The sequence below is a fragment of the Gigantopelta aegis genome, chromosome 10 (assembly GCF_016097555.1).
Source record: "Gigantopelta aegis isolate Gae_Host chromosome 10, Gae_host_genome, whole genome shotgun sequence".
Taxonomy (NCBI): Eukaryota; Metazoa; Mollusca; class Gastropoda; order Neomphalida; family Peltospiridae; genus Gigantopelta; species Gigantopelta aegis.
This window is the reverse complement of record NC_054708.1, coordinates 29,515,448-29,533,065: the sequence shown is the minus strand read 5'-3', so window position 1 is coordinate 29,533,065 and position 17,618 is coordinate 29,515,448. Positions and strand designations below refer to the sequence as shown.

At 37.9% G+C, this 17,618-nt stretch overlaps 1 protein-coding gene across 1 annotated transcript in view; it reads left to right on the top strand.

Moving 5' to 3' along the window:
* Positions 1-17,618, top strand: part of LOC121384415 (insulin-degrading enzyme-like) — an 84,683-nt gene that overhangs the window by 16,748 nt on the left and 50,317 nt on the right. The window contains exons 2-12 of the mRNA XM_041514804.1: positions 7,022-7,202; positions 8,943-9,046; positions 9,759-9,862; positions 10,567-10,736; positions 11,904-12,026; positions 12,620-12,732; positions 13,391-13,480; positions 13,749-13,821; positions 15,501-15,593; positions 15,814-15,905; positions 16,675-16,755. Coding sequence (XP_041370738.1) covers positions 7,022-7,202; positions 8,943-9,046; positions 9,759-9,862; positions 10,567-10,736; positions 11,904-12,026; positions 12,620-12,732; positions 13,391-13,480; positions 13,749-13,821; positions 15,501-15,593; positions 15,814-15,905; positions 16,675-16,755 — 1,224 coding nt within the window. The remainder of the gene's footprint in view (positions 1-7,021; positions 7,203-8,942; positions 9,047-9,758; positions 9,863-10,566; positions 10,737-11,903; positions 12,027-12,619; positions 12,733-13,390; positions 13,481-13,748; positions 13,822-15,500; positions 15,594-15,813; positions 15,906-16,674; positions 16,756-17,618) is intronic.

The window sequence follows — 17,618 nt, the reverse complement described above, 5'->3', positions numbered from 1 at the left end:
TATGTTTCTCCCTGATATCTCTAAAATCCTAGCTATTTATTCAAAACTCCCAGAGACAGCGAATATCGCCTGAGGGCACAACGCGGTACCTCACCTATCATCTGATATTTCCACCTCTCCCAGAGTCGGTATATTTTCTTAGATCGCCAGACTGGCTGTCGCCAGTTCGCCAGAAATCACGGTTGTAAAAACCGCACTCGCGGAGGTATTACGTAACTACTGGCCACCTGGGTTGCTGCGCTGGGTGTGTATTAGACGACCGTCGCGCAAAGGTATCACGTAACAAGTTGCCCATCTGGGCTTAAGTGCAATTTGGAACTGCACACGGCCCTCTAAAACAATTAATATCGCCACAGGCGAAAACAAATTAAGAGCATGTTCCGTCACAGTCGCTTATCCATCCGGGAGGCGTACAGGCGTGTTGGCTAGTTAGGTATTGTTAATCATTGCACCGTTCTCTCCCCGGGTATGGAGTGCGTGGTCAGGTCGAGTGCATATGGTCGCTTCTCCTTCCGGGGAGTCACAGGCGCAACGAGGTTAACAATGATTGTAGTTTATTTGTTGGTAACGCTTATCCATGCTGTTGCCTATTGCCGTCCCGCCGTTGGTCCTTCGGGTTGGAGTGCATGGTCGGTCGAGTGCTTATGGGCGCTTTTCCTTCCAAAGGACGTACAAGCGGGCGGTGTGTGGGCGTTGGCTATTGCTAAATATTTGCACCTGGGGGTCAGGAGCCCAGTAGTATGTTACGTGTCCCCCATCACACCTGCGATCAGCCGAGTTGGGGGTCGCGTCGGTTGAACGCTGGTGGGGCGAGTTGTAGTGACATTTTAGAGTTTAGGTTTGGTGGACTGGACGAATTGATAGACTGCTTTAAAGATTTTCTGTTTATGGTGTTTATCTGGGTTAAGTAGTAATTTAGGGGTGATTATGGGTTTATGGTTGGCTTCGGTTAATGATTCTAACATTACTTGTCTGTGACTGTGGTGTAGTGTGCATTCCAGGAGATAGTGTTTCACACACACAATCTGTATTTTTATTTTTGGTTAAGAAAGAACAGCTGCTTAGTTGCATTGATTTGCCTATATGAAGTTGAGAGTTTGTATGTTTAGGTCTTATAGAGTTTACTTTAGGCTTGATATTATAGTGCCATGTATTAGGTGTCTGATCCCAGTTTTCCTGCCATTTATTGGTGTAGTGTTTTCTTGCTTGTGACATGAGTTCTGTGATTCCTAATGGTAGTGTTGTAATTTTGCTAGTGATTGAAAGTGTGGTTTTGGCTCCGTAGTCAGCTACTTCATTGCCACAGAGTAATCGATTTCGACTGTGCTTTTATTACTGGATGATATGCCACGTCATCACCTAGGATCAGCCAGTCATATATCTTTAAGTTGTTATCACACGCATATATGTTAACTGTATGTGTTATCGAAAATAACGAATGATTTCCTCTCCAACGGCTATGTAAGAACAAGAACGTATTATTTGTAAATATGTTACAATGGTTGCAAACTAAGGACAGTCGCTTTAAGAAAATACATATCACAAGTTACATTTGTTTTGGATTTATTTATATTTAGTAAAGCCAGTCTCTTTTCTTGTCTCAACTATACACAAAGTTGAGGTAAGGTTAAAGTTTGTTTTATTTAACGACGCCACTACAGGGCCGTAGCTAGGATGTCCTAGATCGGTGGCCTGACTCGGGATGGAGGCGGTGGGGGGGGGGGGGGGGGGGGGGGGTGTGTTGTTGAATATGGGCAGAATTTTGAAAGTAGCAATTAGTAAAAACGTTAATAGAATAAATTAAAAAAATAAAAAGGTTACAAGCCAAAAATAAAAAGAATTGACTGCTCGGCCGAATATTTATATAATTTGGAGCATTTTAGAAGGACAGTCCAAAATTAAATAAGAGAAAGAAGAGAGGATCGGACTATTTAATAATATTTAAAAAAAGAAGTAATTTCGACATATAATTTTGAACGCAGATCTAAAAGTTTAAAGTCCGATCGATATGTTCACGCGAGTGGCCTCGTTAAGGCCGTTTTGGGTGCACAGCTTAAAAGGACAAGATGGGTTGCATCCCGCAAGAAAATCCCTAGATTGACAGTCAATAGACGTTGAAGGTGTAGTGCTGTGCTGAAATACAGATCTTGAGAAGCCGGATCCGTCTGAACGAGAGAGAGTATCAGACTAGGGTATAGTCCAGTCGTCATGGTTTGGTATAGTGGTGCAGACGGGCCCGACTCCGGCGGATACGAGATTGTATCACTATAAAGCAAGGTAAAGTCTAGAAAAAGAGTAGTAGCGGCCGACCCCGCTTCCCATTTCTTCTTAGAGTGGGGCGGTCAATCTTCCAGTGCTGCTAGGACAGGCTCGGACATGTAGAGACTAAACGCGAACAACCGTGGCGTTCTGCAGAATGGCCGTCATACGAGTCACGAAAAAACCCAAGTCGACAGTCAGACGGAGAAATGACGTGGAGGCAAGGAATCTCGCTAAAAAAGAATCCAACCTGGTGGTGCAGGCTGTCGAAACGAGAAGCGTTCCAGTGTTCAATCAGTTCCAAAGGCCGCATACATCCCAGTACAAAACTTCATTTCGCTGACAAAAACAACCGAAATGAAGGACCCCCAAGTCGAGCACACGAAAGCACGTGCAGTGTGCACACGCGAAACAACACGTTTTACCGCGTGGAGCTCCAGCGTGGAGCTCTATTCAATCACCCCCTTCCGAACTTTAGCGGATTAATAACATCTTGATCGGCTAAGTGGTTTTTTCCCCCCGGAAAGACTGTCATATAAATAATGGGCGTTAGTGTATTCCACGGTCACTTACATTACATTTTTAGCCAAATTCTCAATTTCAAATATGTACCTGTATTTTTGTCGTTATTGCATGCATGCATTTCTAGCTGTTATATTCATATCAGATGACCATAAACTACATTTTGTACCTAATGCTAATATAACAAATTCACAGAGTATCTTAAGTAGACTTTGGTGGTCATTTTAATTGACCGTGACTGACGTTACAGAAAATAAAAACTTTTGAAAAGCCAGCCACAATCAATTAAATGACAACTAAATTTGAAACCCCCCCCCCCCCCCCCCATTATCTATGATCAAAACTGTATCTCTGTACAATTGGGGTAGAATACAAGATACTATAAACAATATAAAACAATAGGAAATGAAGGAAATGTTTTATTTAACGATGCACTCAACACATTTTATTTACGGTTATTTGGCGTCAGACATATGGTTACGGACCACACAGATATTGAAGGAGGAAACCCGTTGTCGCCACTTCGTGGGCTACTCTTTCCAATTGGCAGCAAGGGATCTTTTATATGCACCATTCCATAGACAGGATAGCACATACCACGGCCTTTGATGTACCAGTCGTGGTGCACTGGCTGAAGCGAGACAGATATAAAACAATAGATACATGCACCTACGCTTAAAGGTTTGATTCGGATGATTTCGTCAGTGTTTTTAATTACGTTATTTAATGTATACCTCAGTAACAACAAAATTATAATACATGATCATAGCAACATGACTGCACATGTTGAATGGGTATTTAGCAAACAAGTGGTTGATTCCTAATCATTGCTACTAATGGAAACATGTAACGGGTTTCCTCTCTAAGATTGTGCGTCGCTATTACCGAATGTTTGACATCCAATAGATATTGCCGATTGTTTATATATAGATATAGATGGATTGTTTTATCGGTATATGTGTATGTATTTATGTAAGTCATTCTCCACCATTGTTCCGCACTATTGTACATATATAATATTGTATTTCATTGTTATAATGCTGATAAGTTGGAAAACTTAACTCAATAAAGAACTTGAACTTGAACTTGAACTTTAATAGACGATGATTAATAAATCAATGTGTTCAAACCCTTTTTTTTCGTTTATGTAAAAACATAATGCATTCACATACAGAAATATAGATTATGTTTCTCTGTTAGGCGACTATTTAAAATATACAGATCGATCGCGCAGTGCTCTTTCTTTGCCGTTAGCATGGTTGGGTTAACATCCTTTCATACTGCGCAGTGTTTGGAAACCATCTGTCGAGCACACAGACCAAATGTATTAAACCGACATCATGATACGATTATCAGTGACACAGGTAGTTAGAGAAAACACATCGCACCACAACACTGAACATCTACATGTATATATTGCTACACTAGGGCCATATATACCCATGGAAATAAATATGGGATCAAACTAACACCAACAGGAACGAGTGACTGTATTGGCCGATCTAGAAAAAGGGGGGGGGGGGGGTGGGGTGTCACAGGGATCCCACGACCCCTACACTTATTTGAAGTGCCTTTAATGACTTTTGTTTTCAATACACCATCCACTATATACAACACTAAACACGTCTCTGGGCATCTTCATTTAAAAATATTCCAGGCAGCAAATCTCGTTCCCTTTGGAGCTTGGCTGATTTCCCTTTGGCAAACTCTAACTTGCCCTTTTTATGATTTTGTGACCAACCCATTACAAAATCCTGACATTCAATCTGACGTTACTAACATTCAGTCCCGCATAACATCATTACAAAATCCTGACATTCAATCTGACGTTACTAACATTCAGTCCCGCATAACATCATTACAAAATCCTGACATTCAATCTGACGTTACTAACATTCAGTCCCACATAACATCTTTACAAAATCCTGACATTCAATCTGACGTTACTAACATTCAGTCCCACATAACATTTTTACAAAATCCTGCCAAACAATCTGACGTTACTAACATTCAATACCACATAACATCTTTACAAAATCCTGACATTCAATCTGACGTTACTAACATTCAGTCCCGCATAGCATCTTTACAAAATCCTGACATTCAATCTGACGTTACTAACATTCAATCCCACATAACATCTTTACAAAATCCTGACATTCAATCTGACGTTACTAACATTCAGTCCCGCATAATATTTTTACACAATCCTGACATTCAGTCTCACGTTTCTAATATTCAATCCCACATCACATCTTTACAAAATTCTGACATTCAATTTGACGTTACTAACATTCAGTCCCACATAACATCTTTACACAATCCTGACAATCAGTTTAACGTTACCAAAATTCATTCCTGCATAACATCTTTACAAAATCCTGACATTCAATTTGACGTTACTAACATTCAGTCCCACATGACATCTTTACAAAATCCTGACATTCAATCATCTGGCGTTACTAACATTCAGTCCCACATAACATTTTTACAAAATCCTGCCAAACAATCTGACGTTACTAACATTCAATCCCACATAACATCTTTACAAAATCCTGACATTCAATCTGGCGTTACTAACATTCAGTCCCGCATAGCATCTTTACACAATCCTGACATTCAGTCTCACGTTTCTAATATTCAGTCCCGCATAGCATCTTTACACAATCCTGACATTCAGTCTCACGTTTCTAATATTCAATCCCACATCACATCTTTACACAATCCTGACAATCAGTTTAACGTTACTAACATTCAGTCTCACATGACATCTTTACAAAATCCTGACATCATCTGGCGTTACTAACATTCAGTCCTGCATAACATCTTTACACAATCCTGACATTCAGTCTCACGTTTCTAACATTCAATCCCACATCACATCTTTACAGAATCCCGATATTCTATCTGACGTTACTAGCATTCAGTCCCCCATAAAATTCTTAACAAAATCCCGACATTCTATCTGACGTTACTGACATTCAGTCCCGCATAACATCTTTACAAAATCCCGATATTCTATCTGACGTTACTAGCATTCAGTCCCCCATAAAATTCTTAACAAAATCCCGACATTCTATCTGACATTACTAACATTCAGTTCCGCATAACATCTTAACAAAATCCCGACATTCTATCTGATGTTACTAACATTCAGTCCCACATAACATATTTACAAAATCCTAACATTGAACCTGACGTTACTAACATTCAGTCCCACATAACATCTTTACAAAATCCTGACATTCAATCTGACGTTACTAACATTCAGTCCGGCATAACATCTTTACAAAATCTTGACATTCAATCTGACGTTGCTAACATTCAGTCCCACATAACATCTTAACAAAATCCTGACATTCAATCTGACGTTACTAACATTCAGTCCCGCATAACATCTTTACAAAATCTTGACATTCAATCTGACGTTGCTAACATTCAGTCCCACATAACATCTTAACAAAATCATGACATTCAATCTGACGTTACTAACATTGAATCCCACATTACGTTTACAAAATCCTGGCATTCAGTCTCATGTTACTAACATTCAGTCTGACTGAAATTTGTTCTACAGTACCAAATGTTTCCTTGTTTAATTATCTCGATATATTTATCTACAGTGTATTTACACATTCTAGCATATCGTATACTGTTATTATTATATGTAACTAAATACATTTCATATGATAGGCGCGCATGCAGGGGGGTTCGAACATCCTGCTCAAGCAAATTTTCTTTTTTTCCCCCCAATACATTTTTGGGGGGAGCATGTCTTAAAGGGACATTCCTGAGTTTGCTGCACTTTTTAAGATGTTATCGACTAACAGAGACTTTTTAACAACTGTAATTACATATCAAATATATTTTTCTGTATACAATATTAGTGGCTGTATATTAAACGTATTTCTGGTCGTTCTAATATTTGTACTAGGTTAAATTTCATTTTATTTCATAATACGAAATTATTTGAAGACAAAATCGGCATCTTACAAATATTAAGACGACCGGAAACACATTGAATATACAGACACTGATATTCTAAACAAGAAAATATATTTAATATGTAAGTTTAATCGTAGAAATATTTTATTAGTCGGAAACATCTTATAATGGAGAAAACTCAGGAATGTCCCTTTAACCCCTCCTATAAAATTCGCTTGCCACAGTCTAGAGACCCCACTCTATTAACATTCCTACACACACGCCTATAAGGAATACCATTTTTTCCTCATTGAAGGTGGAGAAAGAATGTACAGTATCCTCGGATATTATCACATTAATTGATAATGACGCCATCACCAAATCTGAGACCGACAAAAGACAGTACCGAGGACTGGAACTGGCCAATCATTTGAAGGTTCTCCTCGTCAGCGACCCCGACGCTAGCACAGCGGCAGCGGCGATAGACGTCCACGTTGGTGAGTACCATAAACAAAGTATACACGCTTGCATTGTATTCCCAGATATGAAGTGATCATGGAGTGAGGCAATATAGAAGGATGACAACTGAAAACAAATTTAAATGTCATATTATATACCAAACTAAACATACAGTATGTGTATGCGTGTGTGTATGTGTATGTGTATGCGTATGGTGTATGCGTATGCGTATGTGTATGTGTGTGTATGCGTGTGTATGTGTATGTGTATGTGTATGCGTGTGTGTATGTGTATGCGTGTGTGTATGTGTATGTGTATGCGTGTGTGTATGTGTATGCGTGTGTGTATGTGTATGCGTCTGTGTATGTATGTATGCATGTGTGTATGCGTATGGTATGCGTGTGTGTATGTGTATGCGTGTGTGTATGCGTATGTGTGTGTATGCGTGTGTGTATGTGTGTGTATGCGTGTGTGTATGTGTATGCGTGTGTATGTGTATGCGTGTGTGTATGTGTATGCGTGTGTATGTGTATGCGTATGTTGTATGTGTATGTATATGCGTACGGTGTTTGTGTATGTGTATGGTGTATGCGTATATGTATGAGTATGCGTATATGTATGGTGTATGTCTATGTGTATGATATATGTGTATGCTGTATGTGTATGGTGTATGTATGTGTATGTGTATGTGTATATACGACAGGAATATATGTTTAATGACACCCCAGCACATGTTATAGATACGGCTGTTATGTGTCTAACTACATATAGTGTAGAGTGGGCGGGATTTAGCTCAGTGGGTTGAGTGATCGCTTCAGGTGCTTGCGTCGTAGGATCGAATCACCTCGGTGGATTCATTCAACGGATTGGGTTTATTTTTGTTCCAACCAGTGCACCACAACTGGTCAAAAGCCGTGGTATGTGCTTTCCTGTCTGTGGGGAAGTGCATATAAAAGATCCCTTGCTGCATTAGGAAAAATATAGAGGGTTTCATCAGATAACTACGTGTCAGAATTACCAAATCCAATAGCCAATTATTAATAAATCAATGTGCTCTAGTCGTGTCGTCAAACAAAACAAACGTTTAACTTTATAGTCTCGAGAATAAAAGAAGAAACCCACTGCTGCCACTTAAACTTAGTCTCTTGTTGATAATCAGTAGAGGGGTCTTTTATACGCACATTTGCGTATACAGGATAAAACATATCATGATCTTTGATACATCAGCCGTGGAACATTGCATGAATCCATTGAGGGTAATCGATCCTGTGACCTATCGCACCTCAGACTGAGACAAGCGCTCTAACACTGAGCTACATCCTTCCCCATTTATAGACAAATAATATCATCTAATAAACAGACATAGCTAACATGTATTCAAGATGGTGGATCTGTTGATGGGTTGGGGCAATATCGATAACTGAAATAATATTATGCCAAAAGAATTTTATGTATGTTGTTATGTTTGAGAAGAGAAACAATTATGTAATGAAAACAATGTTTGTAATACATCTGATTTTGGAGATGAATTCTCATGACAATCATAATCCAAAAATACATCAAGCAATCAAGCAATCAACTCACATAATAAAAACTTAGAGATAAATTTCGTTTTGTTCTCATCAAATATAGCGATGGACAGCAGTTCAGGAATATATATATATACACGCGCGCGCGAGCGTGTGTGTGTGTGTGTACGTGCGCGCGTGTGTACGTTAATTTTCGATAATGTAGACAATACAGCAATATGAATGTTGACAATATGAATTACGTTGTAGGCGAGCTAAAAGATCCTCGTGAAATACCTGGGCTGGCACATTTCTGTGAACACATGCTGTTTCGTGGAACACAGAAGTACCCAGACGAGGGCGAGTACCTCAAGGTAGGCATACACATATCTATATTTTATAACGACCAGAACCCCGTTTTACGAAGCGATCTTAGCGCTAACATCACGATAAGTATATAACTACGTTTGTTATTAGGATGATTTTAGCGCTAAGATCGCTTCGTAAAACGGGACCCAGGGCAATATGAGTGAAATTCAGTTAATTTGCACAATATATCGAAATGTCTGATGCTACTAACTGAAAAAAATAAAGTAATATGAAACATCTGATTTCAATCGATTTTGCGCAAACAATCGCAGGTGCGGTATCGGGGGGGGGGGGGGGGGGGGGGGGTGTAAGGGTATGCACCCCACATCCTGAGATTTGAAGAGCTTCTTACTCGTCATTTTAACCATAATCATAAAATATTAAATGGTTGTAATAACATACTTAATAATTATGTTTAAACAGTTGTCATTTATTGTTTTAACATGTGTTATATTAGAAAATAATATATTTACTATATTTGTTAGTTGATGTTAATGCTGCAAGACCTGTTTCTTTTTTTTATATAAAAAGAAAATATGTTTGGTACATATAACTAAAACTGAGCGAAATTACGTCATTAAAAATGTATCGCAATTTTTCTGTACAACTTTTCATCCTAAACAGACCTGGTACATAAATATTTATTATGAATACATGTAGCTTGTATAGATGGGATATATACTAGTATATATAATTTGTATTTATATTCTTATTTAGTTCCTGAGCGAGCACGGTGGGCAAGGGAACGCATGCACGTCAGAAGAACACACACAGTTCTACTTCAGTGTGGCACCGGAGTTTTTGCCAGATATGCTGGACAGGTAAAACATAATATAAATTACGTGTACAATTATTTTTATAATATAAAATACGTGTAGTAAAAGTGTAGACATAACTTAATGTTGTAGTAACATTATTTGATGTAAGGGTGAATTTGTATTATATTCCACAAACACTGATTATAAAGATGGACATATTTGTCATAAACACCACGAAAATGGAGTACGATAAACAGTGAAAACCCCTCACATACTATTATACAAAATAAATATGTGTAGAACAAATGTAAACAGATATTTGATTAATATTATAATATAAATGATATCTGTTGTATTGAATGGTAAGGATAGTATGTATATATCATGGGCAGTGGAACAGAGAAGCAGCGGGGGACATGCACCCCCACTTTTCCCTGTTACTCAGAAGGCTGGAAAAGCCACCTGAAATTCAAAATGTTCTCGGTGAAGTATACCCCGAACTCCCCCAGCAGATTCGGGCCCTCAAATACACGTATTTCCACCCCCCCCCCCCCCCCCCCCCGACCACTGAACTGACAGTGGCCTCCCCACTTTCAAATACACCCCGCGGGCCCTGTATATTGTTTTAAAGAATATATAAATACATCTACTATAGTGTATATCATAACATCGTATTACGGACATTATTTATATTATGTAACCTACAATGTACATTTGTATATATGGATACCTATGATGACCTCAGAATACTTCCGTCCTCTCCACAGATTTGTGCAGTTCTTTCTGTCACCATTATTTACGCAATCGGACACAGAACGGGAGATAAATGCCGTGGACTCGGAGAACGACAAGAACTTGAAGGTTGACGCACGGCGGATGTACGCTCTACGACGCAGACTCGCAAAACCCGAACACGACTATTCCAAATTTGACACCGGTTTGTAGATGGCATTGGAAAATGCTCCTATACTTCATATTTCTGTAAGATTATTTGATCCGATATTAACAATACAATGGCGTGGCCAGCATGAGGAATTTCCCCAGATTTATTTTATTTTCCCCATGACACTGATATTTATTTTGCAGGTCTGGGTTTTCCTCGGCGTTTTTTCCTCTCTGGCTACGCCCCAGCAATATGTGTGGTTTCTTTGTTTTTATTTTATTTTTTATTATTTAATTAAAAAGAAGACAAGCAACAATATAAATACCCCCAGCTCCTCAACGAAATCTTTAAAATTAAGAACCTATCTGACTGAAATTAGCTCATATGTATATATATTACCGGTAGAGTTAATTTCAATCAGATTAATCCAAGAACAAATTGTTATTCGAAGGGACACAATTCAGACTTTACACTGTACCAAGGTTTACTTCACAGAGTTAGTTCCCCATTAGTGATGTCTTCGGCCAGCAAGGGCTAAATAATGGAAACTTAATAATTATGAAACGGGTCATGACAATCTACTTGTTATATACATGCGCGGGTTTACTATTATTATTAAAAAACAAAACATTATTGCAATCTATCAGATTGACAATATTCATACATGTATACACAGTTATAGAGCTTACGAATATTAGAGATGTATGCGAGTCGACATATACTATATTGTTTACGTGTCACACAGTTTGTAATCTGAATGACAAAGCCATTTTTTGTTTGTTATCAAAACCGCATCTCTGCAAAAGGCAGAGTCGAAAGGGTATTTTGGCAAAGTCTGTCATAGTAACCATATGACAACATAGCTATCAGCTCACTCTACATGATCCCTTCAATCTGTGGAAGACTTGTCAAAAAGTGGTAGTTTTAATTCCAGAATATATATATATATATATATATATATATATATATATATATATATATATATATATATATATATATATACATACATATATATATATATGTATGTATATATATATATGTACACAGACAGACAGAACACACACACACACACACACACAGAGAGAGAGAGAGAGAGAGAGAGAGAGAGAGAGAGAGAGAGAGAGAGAGAGAGAGAGAGAGAGAGAGAGAGAGAGAGAGAGAGAGAGAGAGAGAGAGAGAGAGAGAGAATTTCAAATGCTTATCTAATGCTATGTTTTGCAGGCTCCAAGTTTTCGTTGGAAACCATGCCAAAAGAAGCCGGGCTGGACGTATGCAAGGAGCTACTTTCCTTTTACCAGAGCAATTACTCATCCAACATCATGACCCTGGTCGTCCTTGGCAGAGGTATTGTTCATGTCAAATGACGTCATTGTGTCTTTGACAGTATTACAGAACTTATGTGCAGTCAGATAGGTGTTATATTCAGCAAACTATATTATGTTCTTCTTGCAGATTAAAACATTAAAAAATTACCTAAAATTAATATTATTATTTATAATTATATACATGGATTCTTAATAGAATTATTTGAATTGGAGATTATTATTGCTACTAACATTATTGTTACTGCTGCTGCTGCTTTTGTTACTATTCCTACTAATACTACTGTTATTGTCAATATTGCTGCTGCTGTTGCTGCTGCTGCTGCTACTACTACTACTACTACTACTACTACTACTACTACTACTACTACTACTACTACTACTACTACTACTACTACTACTACTACTACTACTACCACCACCACCTACTACCTACTGCTGCTTCTGCTACCACTCTCTTGCTGCTGCTGCTACTACTGCTACTGCTACTGCTACTAACTACTACTACTACTACTATTATATATATATAAATTATATATATATATATATATATATATAAATATATATATATTTTTTTTTTTTTTTTTTTTTTTTTTTTTAAATGAACGTTTGCAGAGAGTCTGGAAGACCTTGCCAGTCTGGTTGTGCCGTTGTTTGTTAAGATAGAGGACAAGCAGCTCGCAGTACAGGTGTGGAATGAACATCCATATGGACCTCAACAACTCAAGGTATTTTAAGATACAATTCATGTCATTAAGATGTAATAATGGTAAACCGTATCAGTTCTAGGTCCAGGTCTACTATCTTCATCATCATCATCATCATAATCATTATCATCTCCACCACCACCATCGTCAAAACCATCATCAATATCACTATCACCACCACCATTACCACAATCACCATTATCGTCATCATCATCATCATAGTCATCATCATTAAAATCATCATCAATATCACTATCACCACCACCATCACCATCACCACAGCCATCATCGTCATCACATTATGATCACCACCACCACCACCACCATCATTACCATAATCACAACCATCATCATCAGTATCATCACCACCACCACCACCACCACAACTACCATGATATCAGCATCATCATCATTTATCATTATGTTAAACAAATATTATTTTGATGATTTCCAACGCTCAATAATGTTTAAGAGGACATGTAAGAAAAATAATAAATTCTACACTTACAATTGTTAGTTAGATACAATTTAATTTACAACTCGTTGTTTAAAAATCGTGCTCATCTCACTTTCATTCAGTCGTTAACAAATGGTGTTTAACAGCCACTTATTTATCGTTCTCTCTGTGGATCACATAAATAGTACATACATTTTGTTATTTATCTACTTTTCCTTCCAGACATGGGTCTACATGGTTCCAGTAAAAACTCGTCACATGATCCATCTCAATTGGCCAATTCCAGACTGGCGTGGACATTACAAGACGAAGGTAATTTTCAATTGCAACACTTGCAATTAATGATATCTAAGTCAACTTCATTGTTTACAGTGGGTTTTTTTTTAATTTACTGTAAATTTCCAATTATTTTTATTATTAGTGAAATGCATTATTATCAGTTTGTTGACGCCAATGATTTATTTATGTATTTAAACTTGTATTTAAATTTGTAATCTACAGCGTCATGATCATTAAGATCATTATAATTTATTTATCTATTTATCTATTTATCTATTTATTTATTTATCTATTTATTTAGCCTTCAGATTTTGTTTCCTTCCTTCTTGGACACCAAGGGCCAGGTGGTCTATTGGCAGAGCTCAAATCTAAAGGTGAATAAATACAAGTTCATTACAATATATTATATATCAACTACATGAAGCAGTATATACATGTAGTAATTAACATACAGAAATCACCGCACTAGCAGCAAAGAGTATAATAGTTGCTATGTGGACATTGTCACTGCATTATCTGCAGAAGACACACACAAACACACACGCACAGAGAGAGAGAGAGAGAGAGAGAGAGAGAGAGAGAGAGAGAGAGAGAGAGAGAGAGAGAGAGAGAGAGAGAGAGAGAGAGAGAGAGAGAGAGAGAGAGAGAGAGAGGAGAGAGAGAGAGAGAGAGAGAGAGAGAGAGACAGAGACAGAGGGGGGGGGGGGGCACACACTTGAGTACGTAGTGTGTTTAAATATCCTTTAAAGTAAATGGGACCGGATGTAGCCGAGTGGTAAAGCGATCGCTTGATGCACGGTCGGTTTGGGATCGATCCCCGTCGGTGGGCCCACTGGGCTATTTCTCGTTCCAGCCAGTGCACCACGACTGGTATATCAAAGGCCGTGGTATGTGCAATCCTGTTTGTGGGATGGTGCATATAAAAGATTCCTTGCTACTAATGAAAAAAATGTAGCGGGTTTCCTCTCTATGACTATATGTCAAAATTACAAAATGTTTGCTATCCAACAGTCGATGATTAATAAATCAATGTGCTCTAGTGGCGTCGTTAAACAAAACAAACCTTTAAAGTAACAACCGGCCTCGGTGGTGTCGTGATTAAGCCATAAGGCTGGTAGGTACTGGGTTCGCAGCCCAGTACCGGCTCCTACCCAGAACGAGTTTTAACGACTCAATGGGTAGGTGTAAGATCACTACCCCCTCTTCTCTCTCACTAATTACTAACCAACTAACAACTAACCCACTGTCCTGGACAGACAGCCCAGATAGCTGAGATGTGTGACAGCGTGATTCAATCTTAATTGGATATAAGCACGAAAATAAGTTAAAATGAAAATAAAGTAACTGACCTAGTTTTCGAGGTACGTACATTTTCTGGTGTTCAAACGTAGAACTGAATCAACACAAATAATAACAAAAGTCTTTTTTTGTATTTGTGAAAAATTATTAAAAGGAAAATATTAGACTACCCAGGGTTAATTTAACTATGTTTGAACAACTGGGCCCACACATGATAATACATAATATTGACAAGCACTTGTACATAATGTGTGATTTAACGCTGAAACAAATAACTACGGTCACTGCCTTTAAAGTACAAGTTTTAAACTATTGTCTTCTTTAATGTGACCGGCCTCGGTGGCGTTCTGGTTAGGCCATCGGTCAACAGGCTGGTAGGTACTGGGTTCAGATCCCAGTCGAGGCATGGGATTTTTAATCCAGATACCGACTCTAAACCGTGAGTGAGTGCTCCTCAAGGCTCAGTGGGTAGGTGTAAACCACTTGCACCGACCAGTGTTCCATAACTGGTTCAACAAAGGCCATGTTTTGTGCTATCCTGCCTGTGGGAAGCGCAAATAAAAGATCCCTTGCTGCTAATCGGAAAGAGTAGCCCATGAAGTGGCGACAGCGGGTTTCCTCTCAAAATCTGTGTGGTCCGTAACCATATGTCTGACGCCATATAACCGTACATAAAATGTGTTGAGTGCGTCGTTAAATAAAATATTTCTTTAATGTGATATCAAAAATTAGAATGTGTCTCATGTGTTTACAGGATGGGCCACAGAGGTTGAAGCAGGAACTGAAACTGGTGCGAAAGGTTTTGCATTTTACCATCTTCAGATGACACTCACAGAATTGGGAGCAGGTACACTTATTTCTTTTACTTTTTTTTGGGGGGGGGGGGGGGGGTCTTTTATGGACAATTTTCAGTTTAAAATTTCAGCTATTTGTAATTGAAATTAGCCTCTAGTAGTATACAATAATATATACGTGGTTTGTTGGGCATCTATTACCGGTAACAGTTATTTAAAATGTGCTGGGGTGTCATTTTTTAAAACCTTTCTTTCTTTTGTGTTACATTCCAGACCACGTGGAGGAGATAATAACTCTTGCATACCAATATCTGAAGCTCATTAGAAAGTCTGGAATTTCAGAGACGATTTTCAGAGAACTACAGGTAATACAAATTACTATCATTTTCATTGAAAAAAATTGAGTAAGTTTTAAGTAAAAATTTATTAAAATAAATATTTCGATTGAACTAGTAGTTATAAATGTTACACGAATCGTTGGATGGCTGGATTAGTTCATTTGTTGCTTGATTAGTTGGTTAGTTTATGGGTCCACTCATTCCCTCACATTCACATGTGCCCTCCGCACGCACGCACGAACGCGCGCACGCACGCACGCACACACACACACACACACACACACATAAAACCAACTAACCAAAACCCAAATCTCACTCACTCACTGAGACTCACTCAGCCACCAACGCATTCACTCAAACACTGACTACATAGGTGTTAAAGGGACATTCCTGAGTTTGCTGCATTGTGAAATGTTTCCGACTAATAAAATATTTCTATGATTAAACTTACATATTAAATATATTGTCTTGTTTAGAATATCAGTGTCTGTATATTCAAGTGTTTCTGGTCGTATTAATATGTGTAAGAAGCCCAAACTGGATTCTAGATTTAGGAAATAAAATGAAATTTAACCTAGTACAGATATTGGAACGATCAGAAACACGTTTAATATGCAGCCACTAATATTTTATGCAGAAAAATATATTTGATATGTAATTACAGTCGTTAAAAAGTCTCTGTTAATCAATAACATCTTAAAAAGTACAGCAAACTCAGGAATGTCCCTTTAAGACACCTAAAAGCCGTAGTTTACAAAGTGTTGAGGTGCCAACCACAGATTTCTTTCCATTGTAGGAGCTGCGAATGCTGGCGTTCAAGTTCCTGGATAAATCGGAGTCAGACGAGTTTGTTAGTGCTCTAGTCACCAACCTGCACGTATGTAACACGGATGATAATTACATGATAATTGTATGATAATTTATGTACCGCGGTGTCTACGTGCATGTAATATGTTTTGCACAGTGGATGGTGATAACACTGTGTGAGGATAATGTGGTATCCCGATGCGTATGGGAGATCGACTTACAGACATCTGATTGGTTTCAACGCCGTGGTGCTTCAGATGCTAAAGCCACACAGACTAATGAAATTAACATTAATGAAAATAATTGCTCTGTGACGTATGTTAACTGTGCAAACGCGAATGTGCCATAAATACATTGTAGTGGGAAAAAAGAATCGATTTAAAAAACAAAGAAAAACATTTTCATTTTTTTTTTTGGATTATGTTAAAAATAAAATACTTCTCACGTCCATAAGATATCACGTATCTTTCAAATTCTTATTTGAAAACATACCTCACTCATTTTTGCTTGTTAAATGCGGTTTGAAACAACTCGTTGTTCATAAAATAATTGGTATCTAACGGCCACTCGCGTAATATTCTTTATAATATTTACAATAGCATCAACAGTAAAACAAAAAATATACAAGTTGAAGTTTATTATTTAAACCCCGGAACATGCATGTAAGGGTTACGTTAGTGTATTAAAGGTATATATATATATATATATATATATATATATATATATATATATATATATATATATATATATATATATATAGTAACACCAGATATTTAATCCCCTTCCAACACAAGCACGGATAGAGAAGTTGGACAGTACTTGTACGAGGCCAAGAGATCGATGCTTCCCACTGATAAAGGACTTAGGAAAATTACCGAATGTATCGTTATATGTGGGGAGTATCGTAATGCGTATATTATAATTTATTTTTAA